Below are 23346 nucleotides of genomic sequence, written 5' to 3'. Positions count from 1 at the left end.
CCTCGCAGAAAGGACATGCATGTCGTCCTGTACAAGTAAGTAAGAAAACCTGGTACATCTGCAATTGGGATGCACGCTGTTTATGCATTTAAAGTACTGAATTGAAATGCACTGGAATATTTGATAAAAATGCAGCATTTCAGTGGTGGATGAAAAGCACTTTGGAATAAGAAGTCCTACATAAGTGCAATTAATCATTAACTATTATTAGGCAAACAAATCTAGGTCACTTTGTTCCGATTGAATTTCATTAAGCATTCAGTCACTAGAGCACCCCTCTACTTCTTTCAGTTTTTGAGGAGTCTATTCAATGAGACTGTCTGCTACCTACTCTGCAGCAGGATTCCATTTCATTATTACTTAAAAAGTAAAAGGGACCCTGCTGAGTATCATGTTTATAGTCCAATCTCTCTCCTCAAAATTAACCTGAAAATTCTGCTAAAATTACCAGCTCCACTGCAGTCATTCAGGATCAGAGCCGACTTATTCAAAGATGGTGTTCCTTCTCCCCCACTCATATACAAAATGGATTCAGTCATCCTCAATCTCATCTGATCCTGAGATGCTCCTTCCATGCAAAATCCTTCATGCATTAGAGAGGGATTATTTATAAATTGATCTCTTCACATTTGGAATACCTCCCCCTAATTGTGTATTTCTACAAACTCAGTATGATCCGATTATTTTGTGCTGGCCTTGTGGCACATCTCAGGGCTCCCTGTGTCTCCACTTCAGTTCGCTTTGGTAACTGAACCCACCTGTGTTACTGTGGACTTCTTCTGGATCTCAGGAGGAGGGATTCAGGGCGGTCAGAGCCTTCCTTACATGCAGATGATCTGTTACTGGACAGTACATTTGGCCAGCAGCCATATCAGCCTGCAACTCACAACTGGCAAACCCATGTAGCTCAGCAGGTGTGAGCTTGGCCTGTATCTGGATGGGTGACCTCCTGGGAAAACCTGAGGTTGCTGTTGGAAGAGGTGTTAGTGGGACCAGTAGGGGGGGCCCACCCTGTTATTAAGCATATGGACCGGTAGGTGACACTCTCCCGTCTAATCCAGCATTCCCAGACCAATGCCTCTATAAAGTAACCATGTTCACTGTAGGAACCATGCTATAGGAACTGCGGTGCTTCTGATGAGATGTTATTACAAGGTCCTGACTGCTTGGTCATGGAAGATCCCCTGGTGATGTTTGTGAAAGGAGAGGTGTTAACCCCAGCATCCTGGATAAATTCCACATTGGACTCGCTCAATCTGAATTTCCCACCTAATTCAATTGGCAGGGTAGCTTCTCACTTCTCCTCCTGATCTGCTGTGTAATGAGGTTGCTGGTGCATAAAGGGCTTCATATGTCATCCAGATGGGAGCTGCACTTTTACAGTGGATAAAATGGCTCTCCTCCTACATGTGAGGCTCTTTGGGATGAAAAGCAATACACAAATGTAAGCAATGGTAATTATTCAGTCTATTCAGTTATTAAAGTCATTAGTTCTCTCCTCTGACTTTTTTTTTTAGAAATATGGAACAACCAGTTAATGAAACCAAAATGAACTCGCAAAGAGGTGATCTGCTGTCCCCTTTCTAAAATGTCAGGATGCAGTACTTTAAAATGAATATTTTAAAGTTTCAAGTGTCTTTATTATAAAACACAATTTTGTTTTCTAGATTAATCATTTCTTTTGCCTGGCAGAACAAACCACCCAGTACCAAAAACCATTTATTTAAAAGAGAAAGGCAGATGGTGGTTTAGCTCTGCTGAATTTGGGGTATTGTTGTTGGACTGGAGGCGGCACAGTGGCGCAGGGGTTCGCGTTGCTGCTGCGTAGCACAGGGGCCCTGGGTTCAATTCTGGACCTGGGGAGCCATCTGCGTGTTGCTGTGCAGGCAATCCGAGTCTGTAGGCTCTCTTTGTGTCCATGGGGGTTTCCTCCCACTGTCCAAAGACATGGACAGGTTTATTGGCTTCTGGGAAAATTGGCCCTGGTGTAAGTGTGTGTGTTTGGGTCTGTGCGTGTGTGCCCTGCGATGGACTGGCATCTCGCCCAGGTTGTAGCCTGCCTTGTGCCCAATGCTTCCTGGAACAAACTCCGTGCTACTGTGGCCTGGAATTGGATAAGTGGCTATTGAAAGTGATGTGATTAACGATCTGCTACAGGGCAACGCCGAGGCGGGTCAGAGTAAACAGGATATTGCTCTTCCTCAATAAACAGGGAAAAAAAATCAACATTTTTGCCTCTGCATCACATTTCGCCGGTGTTAAACTGCGTTAAACTGTGGAGTCAAGCGTTACACTTGGCAGGCCTGCTTCAGCTGAACCTGCACACAGACGCCACTGCGCGACGGCACTGATCTGACACGCAGTCATGGTTTAATCTGGCGTCGCTGACAGCAGCCCTGTCAGCCGCAGCCCTCAGAGGCTCCGCGCCCGCGCCGCGCGGGAGAGAGGCAGATGAAAGGAACGCGCCGGCCCGTCTTCCTTTCTGTTCTTTCAGTGGGTTTTGTCTGATGCTGGCTTCCTTGCGGGAGAGAGATTGAAGATTCATGAAGGAGGGGAATTCTTCTGCTCTCTTTTCATTAATCCTATTGTTTGAAACCCCGTGTGACCCTTAAAATAAAAGCGTCTGGTGGGCTCTAGCTCTGTACCCCCCCGTGTGCCTCTTGCTTGTGGGCTCAGTGTTCCTCAGCGCTGTTCTTTTACATCAGGAGTCCCCAGTCCTGGTCCTGTGTGTCTGCAGGTTTTCTAGGGCTCTTGAAAGCAGCAGCACCTGAAGAGCTGGGAGAAGCTGTTAAACTCGTCCCATTAAGCCAATAATGAGCAGATTAAGGTTGTTAAGAGCCCAGCTGGTCTGAAAAACCTGTAGACTAACAGGCCCTCCAGGATTCGGAGCGAGGATCGCCGTTCCACGTTATCATTATTTTCTTTGTTAATTTCTCCTGATGAAACAAGAGTGATTTTTTTTTTCCCAGACTGGCTATAGGACAGCGACCTCCGAAATGCACACAAAGATGCTTTCCCACCTTTGCAATAAAAAAAAATGTTTCTGCATGGATGGGTGGTGGTGGGGGTGGGGGGTGCAACCTCACCTGCCTACCCCCCCTCTTCCAAAAACACAGTCCTGCTGGGCCTACACGCGAAGAGAAAGCACTTTTCTATGTTTTTACGGTGCGTCCTCCCTCCGTTCACCCGTCAGCCATCAGGAAACACACCTCGCACCTTGGCATTCGGGCAGCCTTCACAACTGGGTCTCAACCCCGACACCACTTTAAAACAGAAACGGCCACTCTTATTGGACAGGTCCCTACAGATACATCATTTCCTCCTTCAGTGTTTGGTTCTCCTTCTTCTGGCATAGATTAGGATCTAAGTACTTTAAGAAGGAGCTATGCTTTGAGTGCGTCTTTGTCAGCCTTCAGGGCCTTTCTGGTAACTTTACGTTCAGCTACCTAAACATCCAGACTTTTATTCATACCAACATTCAGGGTTTTACTCTGACACAGATCTATTTATGACAATGAAGTAAACCCCTACTTTTTAAGTCTCTCGCTGTTTAGCACTTTGAAGACGGCGATCTAGAGATCGCAGAATACCGGCAGGCAGGTCTGTGTCATGGAAAGTGCACACCTTCTCGAGCTGGACCGGGGCTGGTTCAGTTCAGACTTCTTCATCGTGCTTCATTGTGAGGTCAATGCCCCAGAATACTCACAGCAATTTTTTATAGCGCTGCTGGGATTATCCAGAGCTGGAAAGGATTAAATTCTCCTGAGGTGCCTCTATGTTACTCTGGGCGGCAGCTTTGCAGCGTTTTTGCACATCTATTGGCAACTCCCTTTTGTCTGAGGAACAGGCATCTGTTCCAGCAGCTCTGTGGCTCTGCTTTGCTCTTCTATTGCCCCTATCACAGTATATCAAGCAAGCGCTGGGTCATATGTACTCACAAAATGCAGGGCCCCAATTCAAATGTAGTTCGATCTTTTACAGCCAACCTCAACTAATGCGCAGATTAGTCGGATTGATCTACCTTTATTTGTGGTCCCCCACCAAAAATAAACCTGGTGAAAAATGATCAGTGGTCTGATTATTGGTTGACCCGGTTGTGATTAAAATAATTCAGTATGCCAATCCCATGATTTAAAGCGCTGGAAAAAATGGATCATGTTAGCTGTAGCCATAACCAGTTAAAGGCATGGGGCTTTTCAGAAGCTTGGTGATGATTCTCTTCCCAAAGCACCCACACCCACAGTGTCTTTCAGTCGGTCACAACGTCACGCCTCTGCCACAGATGTACGTGACAGTGATTTTTCACCATCCTGTCGAGTCGGGCTTCCCATTTCCATTCCACCAGACTTCTGAAACATCTCTTTGGTGCTAAGAATGAATGCGACCGTTAGTCAGTGATGGCAGACCTCAATAAAGCCCGCGTGGCGGGGGCTCTTGAAGACTACCGGGGACAACGTCAGAGGTTCCGACTTTCCTTCAAGAGGAGATGAGCGAACGAGCGGTCAGGGTTGAAATATTCTGGGATTGCTTTTTCCCCAGCCTGGGGCCACATTCATTTCGGAGAGCTTCAGCTGCAGTTTTATACGGAGGTTAAATAGAATAACGTATAATGGCATTTCTTCCAGAATAATATAAACCCAGAGGTGCCAGGGGTAGCAAGCACACCAGCCTCTGAGTTCAGCAGCAAGAGCCTTTGCCAGTGCATGCTCATAATTCCTAAGTGGAGGAAGGCAGCGGAATTAATTGGCACAGTAATTAGGAGCATCGTATGCTAGACAGTTCCTTTTGCCCTAGTTTTAACATTTGTCCTCTCTTTTATTAAGAGCTTTAAAACCCGCTGACGTAACAAATAGCTGTACAACGCAGGTCATTCACTGCGACGGGGTAGCCAACTTCAATTACCGTAATTAACTGAGGAGCACCAGACAGCTTAGTCACAATGTGGTCAGAGCCAAATGGGGGAAGGGGGGAAAATTTATCCTACAGGTTTACTACTGTGCTACCCGGCGAGGGTCGAAATAAATGAACTTTGCCCCTGGTGTCTTTCTGTAAGGAGTGCGATGCTCCTGTGTGTTGGGTTGGGACAGTCCGGCTGCGCCACATCTCACGAACCCCAGGTCGTAATAAAAGACTCATACGCACCTACAAGCTTAGAAAGGCAGCCAAAGCGCACACCGACGTGTTGCGTCTTGTTCAGAAAGCAGAGCTGGGCGAAATACGGTGCCGTAGTCTTGCAAAGACTTCAAATCTAGGCGTACGAACGGGGCCAATGGAAACCGTAAAATGACACGGAGGTTATTTTATTATAGCTTAGTGTTCTCCACGTTTGAACAGTCAATTCTAATTTTAGTAGCCAAATTACGAATTCCTTAGTAACTAAGTACTACTTTCAAGTAACCTATGCCGGACTAATTTAGAACCGAAACAGTATTCAGCGCAGTAAGTAAGCTATATTGTTAACACGCTAAGTAAATGCTTATTTCGTAAATGATAAGGCGTTAACAACCTAATAGGTCATGCCTGATGTATGTTCTCTTAAGCTTTTCATTGTGTCAGAAAGTTCAGCAGTTACTGTTGTGTTACTTTTAAACCCACTCATGCTTAAGGTGAAGTACATCACGGGCCTTGAGCTGCAGCAGCCCCGTGGGCGACAGCAGGACGGAAAGCTTTAAAAGAAGGCGTCAAGAAACATTGCATTGTTTCCGTTTCACGAATGGCCATACGAAGGCGTTGATCTTCGGAGAAATAACACTGTGTCATCTAGAAGTTAGCAAACACGTGAAAAGGTATTTGTACCAGTACAAAGGAACCGGCATTTCTACAAGTGGACGAGCATCTGCACTCCATCCGCGTTATCGATCAATGACGTTTGGGTGCTGTTACATGTAATTGGCAATCCCTCATTCCGACCTTCCCCTCTGACACTGTCCTCTGACTCTGCTCTCCAGACAGACCTCACCCGCGGCACCGCCCGATCGCAGTACGCGGTAATTATCACTGTGTGGCCGGGACACAGAGGCAACCAGCTCAGTCTGTCCATACATCCCGAAAATAAAAAAAAAAACACACAAGAATGAAATGAACGAAGTTTCTAATCGGATTTTTAAAAGCTATATATGTATCTAACATCAGAATGTTTCGTGAAATCTCAAGGCATAGCCTGGACAATAGCTCAAAGTAACGTTCGGCAGGGGGCTGACGAGAGGAGAACGACCGCGCTGGTCAGTAGAATTTGCAATAGGTCGATGGGCTTCACCTCTCCAACCAGGGTTAACTCAGTCTATAATTAAGTGTTAAATGAGAACCGTGGGGCAGGCAGGCCACTTGTCTCAAGGGTATGTAAATTCCTCGCGGTCTGCTACTCGCCGTCTTAACTGCTGGAGAGGAAATGAGATTCTCTGCTAGCGCTCCAGCCTGGCCTTCATTTTTTTTTTTCCCAGCGTGGGGAGCGGAGCTCGACACGGCGGTCCTGCCAAGCTGAACGATAAGCCCCGGTGATAACAGCCTTGCCTCCGTCCACAGACGCAGCTTATAGTATTAAAAAATATTAACAGATGAAATTCCAGCCCGATTAATACGCAGAGAAAGGAAGAAAAAAAAACGTTCGGGCTACGAGAATGATTACTGCAGTGTATTAGACTAGAGAATAATACCTCTCTCTGGGACAGCGGCGTAATGCCGGCTTTTGTGAAGATGAGCGACAGCAGTCGTCGTTTCAGATTTCCTTATCACTAGAGATATCCTGGGGTTTTACCGACAAAATCCCGGATATCCATTCTTTTACCAAAATCCTGGTGTGAGCAAGGAGAAAATCCAGCGGTAGCCCAAGCGCTTCGACCCCGTTAAAGCGTCTCTTATTAAGTCTTGATGACTTGAAGCTCGCAGTTTCGGTGGCAGCAGATAAGATCAGAGCTGGGCTTAATGACTTGACAGAAGCGAAACCAGCTGCTTTTAATACGTGTATATGAGCGACTGCAGTTTATTGTCACACACAAAACGGAAACATGATAGATTTACCTTACGTGTATCATCGGCTCTTATTTATTTTCGATGTGTAATTCACATTGTGTATGCGTGCCCCTGTTTCTCAAGTCTGCCCTAATTCCCACAGTACACAAATTGATACACGGGTGAATACATGAATAAATAATGAAATAAATCTTAGATGAGAAAATAACGTGTCTGCGCACGCCCCGTGACAAACATCGCATTGAAAGCGCTGCCTCCACCCCACGGTGCGTACAAATGGATCTTGACTCGCACTCCTTCCAATAAAGAGAGGCGCTGCGGGGGGAAACCGAGGGAATCGAATCACTCGTGAGAGGGAGCGGGGAGGCCGCACAACTACACAGCAAGCTGAACTATAATCAACAACTGCTCAGCGGCCCACCGCCCCCCTCCTCTCTCTCTCCGCCGCTCGTTAATTTTCATTTGTCAACTTGCGGCAATCGCTCCATATATCAACAAGGTGCAGGCTGTAGCCTACCAGCTTGGTCTGCCAGAGCTGTGCTCCGCGCAGAACAGCACTGAATCGGAGAAAATTACAGGAAATGGCCTTCTGCAAAAGCACTTTTTTTTTTTTTACCCCGTGCTGTAGTTTTGCATTTGTTCGGCTCGTTTCTGCCTGCTAAATTGCCGCTAGGAGAGCACTCCAAAATATCGAGGGTTAAAAATGTAGACAGATTGCCCCCCGTGCAAGATCCAGGGCGTTTCTCGCAGGTCTTTGGATTTTCATAATGAAATGGCTGCGTAGGTCACGAGCGACAGACCGCGGGCTATATTTTATTTCTGAAGCATGACGTGTAGGTTCCTGATCCTGCATGTGTGAGTTGTGTCGGCCTCGACGGAGATTCAGGCGAGCTTGGGAGACTTGAAAATGTGCCTTACGGATGCAATCAGCGCTTCGTATTTTCAGGCACATAAAACAAACTATCGCGCTATACTAATGTCTTTAAACATAGTCTGTATGTTTGTTTCATCTTTGAGTAATTACATTTCTTTTCCAACGTTTCGCTGTTGTTGTTGTTGTTGTTGTTGTTGTTTTTAAAGTCGATGGTTTTTCAATGCTCTTTCAGGACTAGACTTTTCAGTGATGAGCGCATATCTCCATCTAGTGGACATAACCCGACCTGCAGCTGAAACTCTGGCTTCTCAACGCGACGTTTTGTGCTTTGAATTGTCACTTCAATCGAACAGCAGTGTGCCTGAACGTTCGGGTTTGCTCGAGCGTCACTCACACTTCTGGAACACCAATCAATCAGCTGGTCTCCACAGAGTTCTGAAGTGGAATATGTTGGCACAATAGGCAATAACCGTCTAGGCGATGCAACAGACAAAGCAACTGACCAAGTACATTTTAAATGTGCACAGCCTTAAATATCGAGTCTCGAAATATCGTTGAATTGGACATATAATGAAACAAAAAAAATACAGTTGTGTTGATGGAATTAAGTGCAAAGCCTTTGGTTCAGTACTTGTACGTCAAAGAGGGAAGTTTGTGACTTCCCCGGTGTAGACCCTTTTACGTTTAAGTGAGAGGAAGAACTTCAACTATATATGTACCATAACATACTTGATCAAAGCATAATATATTGTGCCTTAAATTTAGTTTAAATATTCTGACAATGTGCTGATAGGTTCCCTTGATGTATCTCCACATTGTCTTTGTAAAATAACTATCGGTGATTAATGCTTTGAATTTTAACTAATTGGTGAGAAAAAATGTTATATTTTAATAGGGTCGTGTTACAGTAGTTATACAACTGCTACAGGAATGCCAAGAACGTAATGCTTATTCTGAAAAACAGCATCTACTGCAGACAGAGACACATCATTCTAACAGAACCATTTTTGTTGCTTTTAATTTTTGAAAGCTAAAAAAAGGTAGAAGAAAAAAGCTAAATGTTTTATGCATATTTTACAAGTAAACGATTCTTCAATAAAAAAAGTTTAAAAATGGCACTGGCCTCTAAATAAAAAATAATCACATTTTACATTCCCTTTCACCCACAGGACTTTGTATTGATTATCGTCAAGCCTGGCTTTGTTCTGCTGTCATGGGGTACATTTCCACTGCTCAATGACACAAAGATCTATATGCCTTTGAAAGAACAAACCTGGTCAATGTGGGCAATTTCAGTCACATACTTAGACAAAGCAATAGTTGTTTTAAAATGTCCCAGGAACCAAACAACATATACAAATATTGACAGTTTTGGTCTGCAAAAATAATTGTAAGAGGGTGCCACAGTGGTTAGCACTGATGTCTTGCAGTGCTGGCGCCCTGGGTTCAGTTCCAGACCTGGGGTTGCTGTCTGCGTGGAGTCTGCATGTTCTCCCCGGTTTCATGTTAGTTTCCTCCGGGAGCTCCAGTTGCCTCCTACAGTCCAGAGACATGCTGGTAGATAAACTGGCTCCAAGGAAAATCAGTGTCAGTGTGTTTGTGTCTGTGGGTGCTCTGTGAGGGCCTGGCATGCTGTCCAAGGTCAATCTTGCCTTGTGCCCATTGCTTGCTGGGATAGGCTCTGGCTCTGTCACCACTATGAGCCTGCATTGGAAAACGTGGTTAGAAAATGGATGGAAGGGTGATAATAATATGGTTTTACCAGTCTGCTGAGGCTGGAAGTCTATTTTAATTGTAATGCTTTTTTGTGGTGTTCTTGCACAGACCAAGATGACTTCCTGACCGCCATTTCTTCAGGAAAAAAAAAAATATAACAGCCTTAGATGTGGCTAAAGTAGCCAACACTTTTTTTCAGGGTTTATCTTTGGAACAATAGGATTTCTAATTTTGCAACAACTGTTGATCCGAACAAATAAATAACAGCATCAAAGCTGAATCACTGCAGTGGAAACAAACTAACACTTTAGATTTAACTGGCTATTCACTGTGAATGGTTTTGTGTGCCACAGGATTCTGGACATTCAAACTGCATGTGGCCAAATACCATGCAATTTATCTACTTTATAAAATGGACAGGCATCGTCCTGGGCATTTGCTAATTGATATTCAAAAAGCAGCTGAGACAGAGCTGTTCTACCCTTAAGCAAAGTGTTTCAACCTAATTGTGGCAGGAAGATGGCCAGATGTGTAAATGGGTGTACAGTACATGTCAGTCGCCTGGGATAAAAGCGTCAGCCAAGATGGCAGACTGAGCTGAATCTTCAAAAAAAAAAAAAAAAGCCTTTCAAACTCTTCTTCAGAGCCAATACATCAAGTGAAACTTGGCTACCATCATCGACGCTTTTCCTTTCCCCAAAGAAACACACCGCAGACACAAGCCGGGAGGTGAACTGCCCTCTTTATTTAGTCTTGTGCGGGCAGTGCTTCCAGCTTCAGAGAAAATAAACTAAGACACCTAGACCTTCTCTGGGCTGCGGGCTATCGCGTCTTCACGGTTGCTGCAATAGTAATAACCCGGGCATTGAGCTGCGGACCGGCACCCACACAAAGAAGGGTGTGTTTTGAAGTGTCGCCGGAGCTTCCTCCGCACTCCGCCTCGCAGCCCGGGGCACACAGCCCTCTCGCCCCCGGCGGAGCCCTGCTCCCCACGGGCTCCTCTTAGCACAGCAGCTGTCGGCCTCGTCGTCTTCTTGTGCGGCCGGTCCGTCTTTCTCTCTCACTTGATTTTGATTTGTAAAAAAACACCGTGAACACACTTGCGCCGCAGACATCTCACAACGAGCACGCACGCTCACAAAACCCATACAATCTCCACCACATTGCGAAAAGTTTTTTTTTTTAAAAGCGTTAATTGCGCCTTTTCAGTCTCCGCCGGTGGATGCTGGGGCTGAATTTGCACAACAGAAGAGTCCCTCCGAGCCCTGCACTTGCTGTTGTCCACTGGCTCGGAGACCGCCGGCCAGTCCTCCGCAGGAACTCAAAGGTCCAGGTTTTTCATCCTTAGTCCCTGGACACGGCCCACAGTCACTTTGTTCAAAGACACCGCTTTCACCCCCGGCGTGCCTTTCAACTCACGGCTAACCCTTCAGCCGTAGGTGCTGTACGCTCAACCCCCCCTCCTCCTCTCTTGTTTACCCTGGCCCGGGACCCGTCTCTCTTTCAGTCATCTCTCCCGGGCTCATATCTATTATTGAAGACACACCTGCGGCTCGCTTCATCTTCAGCTGCAGTTACTGCTCTAATAGACAACGCCTGTCTGTCTTCCAAATAAGGGAATGGGCGTGTCAAAGGTGCTGCACCGCAGGGGAAGGCTCCGCCCTCCGGGGCCCCGCCCACTGCGGAGACTCGGTTTCAAAACCTGTTTAGTCAATACACGCCAAACGTCGCATTTTTCATTCTAGGGTATACACAAAATGTTGCGAGACTGTATTTTTTGTATAAATAGAGTTAGTCGTCTGAACACCACCTTATTCTTAACTATAAGCCTGCCTTTATTGAAAAATGGTCTAAGTGGTAAACACTCAAGCTTTATCCATGCATAGCAGGATCTAAAATGTCAAAGCTTCTGAGAAATGTCGGTTCAGTCAAGATAGTACTATTGCAGGTTATATACCAGTACAACACCGCAGTTCATTGTTGTAAGGCCTCACTTAGTGTAATTTGTATTAAAGCACGTTTCTCACTAAACCAATCTGATTATTAGTAGGAATGAATCAAAAGTCAGTGGTTATTTTACTGAAGACACAGTATACATTCTTCACAACTAACATCATTCTAGCATCCGCCTGTGATGTAGTTCACGGGAGACAAATAATTTTTAGCCATGCTCTTTGCTACCAACATACTCTTCAAAACAGCCTTACTAATCAGTCTGCTTTACTGTTTTTTTATGTTTTAGCAGAACTTTCTTAGAGGCCATCAGAAATCTAGAACTCCGAGCAATCACTTTGTTTTTAATTGGGCTTGAGTGTTATTGACCCAATGTCTATGGTAAGGAAAATCAAGACCTTGGCAATAATACATATTTATCATTTCCTCTATAACCTTTGCTGCAATCTTTCATCTCACTTGAATCACTCACTTTTAGTGTTTGTTATAATGGAGGCATTCATTATGTGAAGTAAGCTCTCTGGAATGGATCACTTAATTTAAAAAAATCTCTGTGCTTAATGAAATGTTGAAGATATTGTATACTAATATCTTCCAGCATTCTAATGTAGAAGAGAAATGTACAAAGGCCAGCCCTAAAGAAAGTTTCAAGGCTAGCATCATCTCATACAAATTCTGTACAATCACCAGTGCTAGTTCCTGCAGATGTAACTCTGTGTTATCCCTGAATGTCCAACAACTGAGATTATAGGTGAGTGTGCACGCTTGTGTGTAGCATCTACACAAACACAGGGAAAAGAAGAGCAAGAGGATTTCTGATTGAAGGTGGTTTGGTGTTAGCAAATAATGTCCATATTATGAAGTTACACTGTTCAAATGCGGAGTCTGACTTGGAAAGATGACAGCTATCTCAACAGGGCCATTATAAAGATCTCATGTTAACACTGGTGTCCTGGCTATTTTTCCACTCTGCTTGTGCAATCTAGTCTCTCTAGATGTCACCCTTAGTCAATTGAAGAAGTCCAACCTTTTCTACTGTGGAGTGAGGTTACTGATACATAAGGGCTACCATGCATCACCCAGGTGCAGGTGGAAGCTGCACTTCAATACTGTACGGAATGAAACCAATTACACACACTGTATCAGTTCAAGTTCAAGCTTAATTATTCTCTTCTGGGGGAAATTTGTTTTAATGGCACAGTCCAGTGCAACAAGAAGGACAAACATTACCAACAGAGAAGGCTGTACAATAGTGTTACTGCAGATAAGTGAGACGATCTGGGTCTGTTACTTTTATAGAGATGTCTCCCACCTAGGAAAAGTGTAAATTCACAATGGAGGGGGTGAAACGCACAATACCTAAGGCTCTTGGATGTCTTTACAACCCTGTGTTTGTAGAGGACATGTAATTTGATTTAATTTGGTCCAATTATTTTTCTACTTATTTTCACTAGTCACCCTCCATGACAGTTAACAGTACTGATGTTGCCAAACCAACAAGTCAGACAAGTATGTCAAGACACTTTCAATATATGACTTGTAAAAAAGAAAAGGGAGAAAAAATGAATACGTTTGTCTGAAGAATACCAAGGTCAAGGCTGCCTTAACATATATAAACAAGAAATCCTAAAGACTGAGAAAGAGTCTGTACTCACCGTCTGACCAGCAGGCGGTATCCTGCTTCGAAGGCCACAGAGATGGGTCAGGGTTTCAGCCCGGGCAGCCCGAATTACAGACAAACTGGTTGTAATTCTTTCTTCAAGTGAGACAAGGATTGGTACATTTCCTGTTCCTTCAGTACTCTAACAAAAAAACACATAGCTGCAATAATGCCACCGCTGAACTTTGAAATTTGCACAAAATGACAGACTATCTCGGGAAGAGTTAGATTAACTTGTCTCACTAGGCCTTGGCTAATTGATGTGACTGGGGCTCAACGTCTATACATTTTCACTTTTTTTACTCTATTCTTACCTAATGGGACCACAGCATGTGTTGTCCATCCAGGTTGAAACAGTAGTTTATTCTACAGATTATTATGTATTAATTTTGTTTTAGTCAACAGTAAGTAAAAAAAAAGTTATTTTTTATTTAAATAATCTTCAAAAGAGAGCAATAATTGCTTAAGGAAGTACATATACAAGTTCGTTGTCTCTCTTATTTTGTAAACTGCCCGCACCAAAATGTTTAGTAGAGTTTTGGTTAAAAAAAATACATTCAAAATACCGGAAAACCGAAGCATAGTTACGAATAGTCATATGATGATTTTTAAGGGTCGACGGGTATTGGTTGCGAACACTGTCAGTCACACAACGGCTCGCTCATTGGTTATTTTGACGCCATGGTCGTCCACTTGCAATTGCCAATAGGTCACTAGCAAAGCTGCCTGCAGGCTCATTTGCTGAGTCGTGGAGAGGGCGGTACTTTGTCGATCCATACCCACAACCCACCGCGGCGTTCAGCGACTGCTCCAAGAGGGGAAAGATGGTGGTTTATATGCTCGCAAGGAGGATGGCAAGAATTCTAATGGCGGTGTACCTCGTCTTAGCTGCTTTGTCAGCTGGTAAGGATTCGAGTATTTTGCGTCGCCGGCGATTGTTCAATATTTAAGCCTAAAGTCTTAAGCAAAGCTCTATAAAAAATACTGAATCGCGTTTGTTTCATTTTTCAGTGGTAGACTGTCACACCGATGTCAGATGTTCAGCTGATCAGCTGATCCGCGGCATTTCTAGATTTTCAGTTATTTACGTGAATTACAGTAACGTATTATCAAAACTGATGAGACGTGTTTCGTATGTTACCTGCTTTGCGCTTGAAACTCGATGTTATAGAAATGTCTGCAGTCGTGGTAACAGTAATGTAACATATCTGCCTGGCTAGGTTTGATGCAACGTAACTAGTGATTGCCAGTATTGATATTATTCACAAATAAAAACACCCAGTAGGTTTATTACTATCGGATCGGTAAATTTTGATAATTGCTTCTGTAATTCGCCCGTTTTCCTTTTTAAAAAGCAGTTTCTGTAGACGGGTGGGAAAGCAGAAGTGACGAGGGGGTTTGATGAGTGTTGAGAAGAGCATTCATCATCACATGACAACGCCAAATGTTTAAGCCCCGCGAGTTTGAGCAATGGGTTCCTGGATATTATTAATTATTGCAATAAGACAGGCAAATACTTTTCACTATTCCTCTGCAGAGTTAGAAGTGCAGAATTTGCTAAATTCGATATTTTTTGTCAGCTTATCTATTAGTCTAGTTAGCAAGATAAAAATGCACCACAACTGTAACAAATCGAATCCCCAGAACGACGTTTTTTATTTGTCGTTATGCTTGGTTTAATAGAAGGACACTAGATTTAGTTTAAATAGCTGTGTAGGCAGATTACTGAAGTACAGTATATTTTGTTTGCTGCTGCTGCTGGTTCTCAGTGGTGTTTTTATTTTGAAACCTTAGAATGACAGGATTTTTGTTGACCTTAAAACACAAGGCGGTAAAGTCCTGGTCCAGTGCGCCTCCATACAGGTGCGTGTCTGTTCATTGCTGTCTAATCCAGGCTTGTTCAACCTGTCCGCTATCAGCAGAGCCACACATTGCAAGGCTACTCTTCAGCTGTCTGGTTCTGTTGCAAATATCATGACTGCATTAAGCCAAAACAAAAAAATAAATGTTGGATATGACTCCTTTAAAATGCTCTGATGGAGCTCTTCAGTAACTTCAATGATCTTGGGAACTGACATAAAAAAACAGCCTTTGGCATTGTAGGTCACGTACTGTAGGATTGTGAGGCACGTGTGTGAGAATTCACAGGCTGATTCATCTGAGAATGATATGTCAGGGGCCCATTTGTAAACCCGTGTGTTTTAAATCTGGTTTGGCAAGAGGGAAAATTAGCACAATGTCATTAAATGAAGTGAATATAATTATTTTAAGAGAATTATGTATGACAAGCAACAACAAAATTAACAGATGGTCTTGTTATAAAGAAAGCTTTGGTACAGTTGAAGAAATTGTGGTTCACACTTTAGAATGATATTTATACATGAGATGTGCTATCAATCATGAATTGACAATCTACATAAGGTAAAAGGCATCTAGATATTCACAGCACATATGATCTGTAGCTCCCAATCCTGGTACTGGAGGAAATTTCTGTTGGCCTTCATTCCAGTTTTGCTCCGAATCTCCCTTGCTAATTGCTGATTTAACTGTTATGCTTGGTTTTTTAGAATTGTATTTAACTTATGTCACAGTCCTGAGTGTTACAAATACCCAACTTAACAGGTACCACTTCCAGCAATTTCAACAGATAAAACATTTAACAGTCCTCAACTTGCTTGCCATTTTTTAAAAATCTGTACATAAGCAGACACCTAAATTCTTGTTGTTTTATTTTTGTCAGGCGTGTTTGGGGACAGCTTCACAGTGCTGAAAGCCCCCCAGTATATCACCTTCAAGGAGGGCCAATGGCCTCTCTCTGCGGAACGGATTCCTGACCTGGCAGCTCTGACCATGGGCTTCTCTGTGGAGGAGGTACTGCCTTTCTTTTTGTGTTCCGACATTCTTGTTTTGGTTCTGTTTCTCTGAGATTTCCCCCCTTTTTTTCTGAAAAAAACGTCTGCAAGTCTTGTAGTGAATGTCTGCCACAAAGCCTTGTTACTGTATGTACTGTAGACGTCTGCGACTCACCCAACTTCAAGTCACATGCCTTTTAACGGATCACAGGCTACACTACCCCTATCAGGGGATCTACACCAACTGCAGAAAAGGTGCATCCCTCACAGTGTCACAAACTCACAAGTGCCCGAATGGCCACAGGGGGCGCTGTGCTCACCAAGAGCTGAGAGAGCCCTGCCCAGCTACGCCCACCCTGGCCTCAGCAGCATTCACCCAATTGTGCACCGCCACTTGCTGAATTCCAGTCACAGTCACGGTGCTGTGACTTGGGTTTGAACCCGTGACACCTGGACCACACAGCTCAACCTGCTCCTCCACTCAGGAGGCCCCTGGGATTTGTCCTTTTTTGAAGAATAATAAGCTTTTCCATCCCTATTGGTATAATGAAGCATTTCCTTATTGTTCCCAATATTGGTTCCTTATCTGTTTGTGATGTTTTGTGGAAAGCTGAAAATGTAAGTGAGCAGCACCTATGACAAAAGTTCTCTCTCTTACAGCCAGTGAATGTTCTTGCTAGATGCACAGGCCCCTTGCTGTGTGGAGCAGTGCCGTGACGCTGTGTGTGTGTTTTGTGCAGGACCTGTCCTGGCCGGGCCTCCAGACGGGCAGTCTCTTCCAGCGTCCTCGGGCCAACGCGCTCATTGTGGTCAGGGGAGTGGGCAGCCTGCCCCTGCCCCAGAGCGTTGCCTCTTACCCGGTGGAGAATGTAAGTGCCAGTGAAAGATTATGCCATGATTTCTGCAAAGATGCTCACCAGCACAGATCCCGGAGTGAGAGACTGGTTTCCTAATCCTCCCTTTATAGTCGGCGTCTCTTGAATTCAGAAAACAATTCGGTACATATTAATGAGCGTTCACTTGATGTTCTGTGGTGTTTTTACAGTAGCACTCCAGTCTAATACAGAAAATGGCAGCTGTGTTAGCTGATAACTGAGGAAGACACACTGTTTAACTTTCGTAGAGACAGACATAAATCGATCAGGTATTAAGTGTTTATGTGCTGTGGAAATCTTAGGAAGTGTTTGTTTTGTGCCTCTTCAGCCTGTCCCTTTCACCTTGGACAGCGTCGCCAACACAGTCCACACCCTCTTTGCGGAAGACACTCCTGTGGTCTTACAGCTGGCGCCCAGTGAAGAGGTAGGACTTGGGGGTCCCAGCCTGTGGGACGTGTGGGGGTGGAATAACGAGAGAAATCTTTGTGCCCTTTTCTTTGTGTACTTCACAACAACATGCTGTTGACAAAATAAAACTGGAAGCTGCTGTTGTTTTTATGCTCTAAGACACTGTTAACAAAACAAACCTGCAGCCCAAGAAAATAAACACTTGTTCCACACATGAAGCGAAAGGCATGCAGTCGGCTTGTAATTGTTAATGTGCTGTAAAATACGTCGCTGCGCTCTGCTGTGCTTGTGAAGTCTGCCACAGCTCTGTGTTCTCTTACGAATCCTTTTCATGACACGCAGAGTGTGTTCTTGTAGAAATAGCAATGAGAACGCGTTAAATCACTTCTAAATAGATAAGACGTTTGTCTCGGGCCTCTGAATTTCAAGATGCCTCTCAGGTCCTTTTGGTCTATGGATAGTGCACTTTAAACCAAGAGAGCATTTTCTTTCCCCGAACCCAAGGCTTTTAGGAGAATGCAGCAAGCTACCAGCCCTAATGTTGAAACTGATACCCTGGATTCTTTCAGGATACGGCTGGGTGAGACCCCGGGGGACGATGAGCTACTAACGACCAAACTACCTGGGCCGAATGGCCCCCTCTTGTTTTTAACCTTTCTTATGTCCCCATCGTGAACAGCTGCTGCTGCTCTCAGTTCTGCTTCATGTGTGGTCCCTTTGCAGAGGCTGTATATGGTGGGGAAGGCCAACGCCGTGTTTGAAGACCTCCCTGTCACTCTGCAGCAGATCCGGGGGCGACTGTCACAGGACAATTCCATCCTCAACACCCTCCCCCCCAACTCACTGAGCAGGAACAATGAGGTGAGAGGAATAAGGGGGGCGCTCGAAACAGGCTGTACAGGATTTCGCTTTGGCAAAGTTCATCCGGCGTTTTCCTCTCCATGTTATCCTGACAGAAATGGTTCACGTAATCGGGCTTGCCTAGATTTCAGTCAAAAGTTTCAGTTCCTGTTCCTCTTCTGTAGGTGGATCTGCTTTTCCTCTCTGAGCTGCAAGTGCTGCATGACATCGCTGCCCTGGTAAGTCTCTGCAGCTGGCCCGTCCCACACAGGAATTTGCTGTTAAAAGCTGTACATTGTTTTTTTTTTTCAGTTCAGTGGTGTAAATGGCACATTTTCGGTCATGTGGTCAGTGTGTACAGCTGTACTACCCGGGACTTTAATATCGTTGAATATCAGTGTGTTTCAAGAGCTAATTGCCAGAGAAGAATCTAATCAGGCACTAGTGTTTCTCCATTCTGTGCACCAACATGAAAAGCATCCAAAGTGTGACTAAACCTTGGCAGTTTGAGTATGGACTCTGTATTGAGTATTGATGTCTCTTGACCTGCATATCGCAGCGCAGCTTCCTGGTGCGGCTAATCTCGAGGGGGAGAGGGACTCGGAGTGCCCTAGCTGTGTTTGGCAGAATTTCCTTTATTTTATTCCCTGGCTCCTACAGCTCCTGAGACACAAGCACCTGGCGAAAGACCACTCCCCGGACCTATATTCCCTGGAGCTGTCTGGGCTGGAGGAGATCAGCCGGCACTACGGCACAGATTCCCAGCAGCTGAAGGATGCCACGGAGATCCTCGCCACCATGCTGCAGAAGGTGAGCAGTCCCTGATATGTTTAGAAGTGAAGGGCTCTACAAATACTGTTACACTATGCAGACTTGAATGGCTGATGGCACACACCTACCTACTGTATGTTCACATCGATCCGTTATGGAAAAGCCTCTTAAACCTGGTAAGATGTTGCGGAAAAACCAGAGTCTATCCTTGCAGCACAGGGCATAAATTGCGACCTGAACAGGAAAAACTATAAACCATCACCTGGGAATAGATCTGTTGCTTGGGTGCACACACACAGGCACACGGTTTAGAGATGCTAATTAATCTGCCAGCATGTCTGTGGAAGGTGGGAGGAAACTGTAGCAACTCCATTGGACACGGAAGAGAACATGCAGACTCCACACAGAAGGCAGTGCACTCAGGGAATTAACCCGGGACCCAAGAACCTAGCAGCTTTGCCATCATGGTGCCTCAGCTTTGTCCTGTTTTTGATTGAAGCCCTTGGACCAAATGACACTGGTGAATGCATGTTGAAAATGGGCTTTTTGACTATATTCAACAGGAAATATAACTCTTTTTTTCTTATTGTACTTCCTGGGCTAAGTTGACTTATTCAAATTAATATAAAAGCACTGTAATTTGGGATTGTGTAACTTTGTATAGTTAAGTGCACATAAATGGAAACTACTTACAGCTGTAGCATTTCCTTATACTACTCTGTCTATTCCTCTAGTTTTTTTAATCCATGAATGCTTTTCATTCTGTTGCAGTATAACATTATATTACAGATATCTTCATGGGAGTTAGGTAGTGTGTAGAATAGGACAGAAACCCCCACCGTCAAAGTATCAAATACCAAATCTGCAGATGGCTCAAGAGGAGAGAAATCTCATTTACTGAGCAGTTTCTCAAAAATCAATCTTACATCAAGTACTGACTGTGCACGTATGCCATCACAAAGGGGGGTTTGGAAAACCAGAATACATCCCATAATAGGCGTCCATCCATCCATTTTCTAATAGCTTGTTGGGGGGAGCCAGAGCCTATCCCATCAACCATCTGGCACAAAGTGGGATACACCCTGGATGGGACGCTTATCCATCATAGGGCGGGCACACACACACACGGACAGGGGGAAAACACACACACACACAGGGGGAAAACACACAAACCCCCCTGCAGACGCACCCCAGGAGCTGAGCCCAGGGCCCCAGCGCTGCCCGTAGCAGGTGTCAGTCTGTTGAAATTTAAAGGATCAGCTTAATCCTTCGTCCTCCCTCCTTTGATCACCAAGCGCTGTCTGTCTTTGCCCCTGCTGCAGTTCGCCGACGACGTATTCAGCATCTACAGCGGCAATGCGGTGGTGGAAGTGGTGACGCTGAAGAGCTTCGAGGCGCCCCTGGTGCGGAAGACCCGCTCCATCCTGGAGTCCAAGCAGATCGTGAGTGCCCCCCCTCTCCCGTCCTGCCCTGCGGCCAGCCCGGCCAAACCGCCACCATGCCCTCAGGACAGCGTCTGCCCCTGTAAACTGCCCCAGCGCGTCTGTGTGTGTGTGTGGGGCGGGTTAATCAGATGGGCCTTCTTTAGTTGAGCTTGGATGAGCTGTCCTCTTCTGAGGATGCTCATTATACAGAAGATTTTTTTTTCTCCAAAATGTCATTATTACCAGCATTATTAGCCAGCAGCCATATCACCCTGCAACTCACAACTGGCAACCCACTGAAGCTAAGCAGGTGTGAGCCTGGTCAGTACCTGGATGGGGGACCTCCTGGGAAAAACTAAGGTTGCTGCTGGAAGAGGTGTTAGTGGGGCCAGCAGGGGGCGCTCACCCTGTGGTCCATGTGGGTCCTAATGCCCCAGTATAGTGATGGGGACACTATACTGTAAACAGGCGCCGTCCTTCGGATGAGACGTAAAACCGAGGTCCTGACTCTCTGTGGTCATTAAAAATCCCAGGGCGCTTCTCGAAAAGAGTAGGGGTGTAACCCCGGTGTCCTGGCCAAATTTTCAATTGGCCCTTACCAATCATGGCCTCCTAATAATCCCCTTCTATGAATTGGCTACATTACTCTGCTCTCCTCCCCACTGATAGCTGATGTGTGGTGAGCGTTCTGGCGCACTATGGCTGCCGTCGCATCATCCAGGTGGATGCTGCACATTGGTGGTGGTGGAGGGGAGTCCCCATTACCTGTAAAGCGCTTTGAGTGAAGTGTCCAGAAAAGCGCTATATAAGTGTACCGTTTATAAGTAATATAATATTTTGGTAATATAAGTATTACCAAAAAAACAGCCTCGTTCAAGGTCAGCATTTAAAAAGCAGACTCGAGAACACAAAAAGCACAGTACTGACGGAGCATTTGAGCAGAAGGCGTGTGAGGGATGATCTCCAGCAGCCTCCTGTATAAGCTTACATGTCAGTGCTGTTTCAGCACATGACTTGAGTCTTATTACAGCACCACTGGAATTGTGCATTTTTCAAGTTACACCTACAGATCTTTTTCAAAGAGAATCCTTCTGCAGAAGTTCTGAAGTTTTTATCCATTTATTTACTGTGTTATCTGTTCATGTCAATAATCCTTAAAGTATTGCTACTTTTTTTTAATGGGAAATGCAAATGTTTTCACTACTATGGGAAGGTGGTCTTTATGATGTCACCAATTGCTTTAAACCGAAGGGGGGAACTTCAAGTGCACAGGATGAGCTCAGTTCTCTTTTAAATTTTCTTTACTCTTTTCCTGTTCTTTTATCAGAGCAATCCAGGGAGCCCATATAATCTGGCATACAAGTACAACTTTGAGTACGCAGTCATCTTCAACATCGTCCTGTGGATGATGATCGTACTTGCGCTGGCGGTCATCAGCATCTCGTACAGCCTGTGGAACATGGATCCAGGCTACGACAGCATCATCTACCGGATGACTAACCAGAAGATACGCTTGGATTGATTCCTCTTGATGTGCATTCCCCCTGAATTCATTCAATTTTTGTTTCCCTTTCCAAGCTGCCTGAACTTCTAAGGTGTGGCCTTTTTTTTTCCAGACCATCGAACTTCTCCAATAATGATTACTGAGAATTGTTTCTTAGAAATTGTTGGGAGGGTATACTGTACCTGCAGCCAGTAGGTTGTGGTAGTGCTTCATTCCACTCATCTTCATTTGTTGTGTATCTGCAGTTAATTCATCTTTCTGCTAGTATTCCTCATTATGGAGCAAAAAGACTACTCTGAGGGCCAGCACCTTAAACACTAGGCTTGGTATCATTCCTCTGGCGGTGTTTCAAAAATGGTTTTTCTTAGAAGTAGTATCGTCCTGTGTTTAGTTTGGTTTTACTTGATCTTCTTGGCACTGAGAAAATAAGTATAGTGCAGTACAAAAGTTGTCTGCTGTTTTCTTTCTTCCCCAATGTTGTAAATGTTTGTGCTGGGACACATTGTACATGTATGATTTAATTTAACAGCGTTATGTCTGTATATATTGTGAAGAAGTGTAGACTGATAAGAATGCATAATATTGTCTTAATCTCTTTGTGCATTTCTTTCTTTCCTGGTAACCCATTCCAGCATTGAGAGATTGTGATGGCGAAATGAAATTGTTGGGTTAGCAACTCTTTTCATTGTTGAGTATAAAGTGTGCTGTGAACAAGCAATGTGACTTAAGTTCAGATCTTCCCTAAGTAATGAGTTTTCTTTGTAACAAGTTTTATTCATTTTTATTTCTTGGAGCATCCTAGGTGTTACCACTGCCTTCATTTAAAGAAGCCGCTTCTTTGTTTTGTACAGTTAAAAGTTAAACCAGTCCAGCAGAGGTACACTCCATTTGGCACCCATAAGGCGTATTTCTGTTCTGATAAAATACTGGGATCAAATGATCCTAACGTTGAGAATAAACAAGGATTGTTTTTGGCCCATCTAACTTGCCATACCCCGAAAATGTTCTGTAAGTCATCTGACTTCTTTGTGAATTTTGATAGTTCAAAGTAATTTTTCACACAGCTGGAGGCAGAATTCAATTTTTTTTAATATTATATAAAGAGATTACACTTGTGGTCCTTTGTAGACACCCATAAATGGGTGCAAACATGCATAAAGGAAAAAAAAAAGGTTATCTAGCTACAAATAACTCAACAAATTGTTTGCTGCCATGAAAAACATTAAATGTATCCAATAATAAATTACTGTCCATGTAGCGTTGGGGTGTGATTTTTTTTTTCATGTTGATTTCATTTTATCTTGTCATTCCTTGTCATTTGAGGAAATAATTCCACGGAATGTAACCTTTAGAGTATTTCGATAAAATGGAATGGCAAATACTTTCACATAATCCTTACATTTATATGGCGCTTTTCTGGACTCTCCACTCAAAGCGTTTTACAGGTAATGGGGACTCCCCTTCACTGTCACCAATATGTACCCCGAACTGGATCATGCG

General features: G+C 44.4%; 1 protein-coding gene and 1 long non-coding RNA gene across 4 annotated transcripts in view; one reads left to right on the top strand and one right to left on the bottom strand.

The window, feature by feature from the left end:
* The window catches only part of LOC148675949 (uncharacterized), a 28073-nt gene extending 14220 nt beyond the window's left edge, over positions 1 to 13853 (bottom strand). The window contains exons 1-3 of one of the 3 annotated variants that reach the window (XR_015925240.1): positions 13487 to 13810; positions 13168 to 13314; positions 7019 to 11261 (exon numbers count right to left, since the gene is read on the bottom strand). This is a non-coding gene — a long non-coding RNA (uncharacterized LOC148675949). Of the gene's footprint in view, positions 1 to 7018; positions 13315 to 13486 lie in introns of those variants that run through there. The other 2 variants (XR_015925237.1, XR_015925239.1) reach the window with 2 other exon arrangements.
* A 66-nt stretch (positions 13854 to 13919) lies between these two features.
* atp6ap2 (ATPase H+ transporting accessory protein 2) lies at positions 13920 to 23103 on the top strand. The gene is made up of 9 exons (XM_088598762.1): positions 13920 to 14075; positions 15913 to 16043; positions 16765 to 16893; positions 17228 to 17323; positions 18031 to 18168; positions 18333 to 18386; positions 18808 to 18957; positions 20241 to 20360; positions 21670 to 23103. The coding sequence occupies exons 1-9, from the start codon at positions 13997 to 13999 to the stop codon at positions 21862 to 21864; spliced, it is 1092 nt and encodes a 363-aa protein (XP_088454888.1). The 5' UTR covers positions 13920 to 13996; the 3' UTR covers positions 21865 to 23103.
* The last annotated feature ends 243 nt before the right edge of the window (positions 23104 to 23346 follow it).

This window comes from Lepisosteus platostomus, chromosome 2 (assembly GCF_059453375.1).
Source record: "Lepisosteus platostomus isolate fLepPlt1 chromosome 2, fLepPlt1.hap1, whole genome shotgun sequence".
In the NCBI taxonomy this organism is placed as follows: domain Eukaryota; kingdom Metazoa; phylum Chordata; class Actinopteri; order Semionotiformes; family Lepisosteidae; genus Lepisosteus; species Lepisosteus platostomus.
Note: the sequence above shows the minus strand (reverse complement) of the source record. Positions and strands in the feature narration are given on the sequence as shown.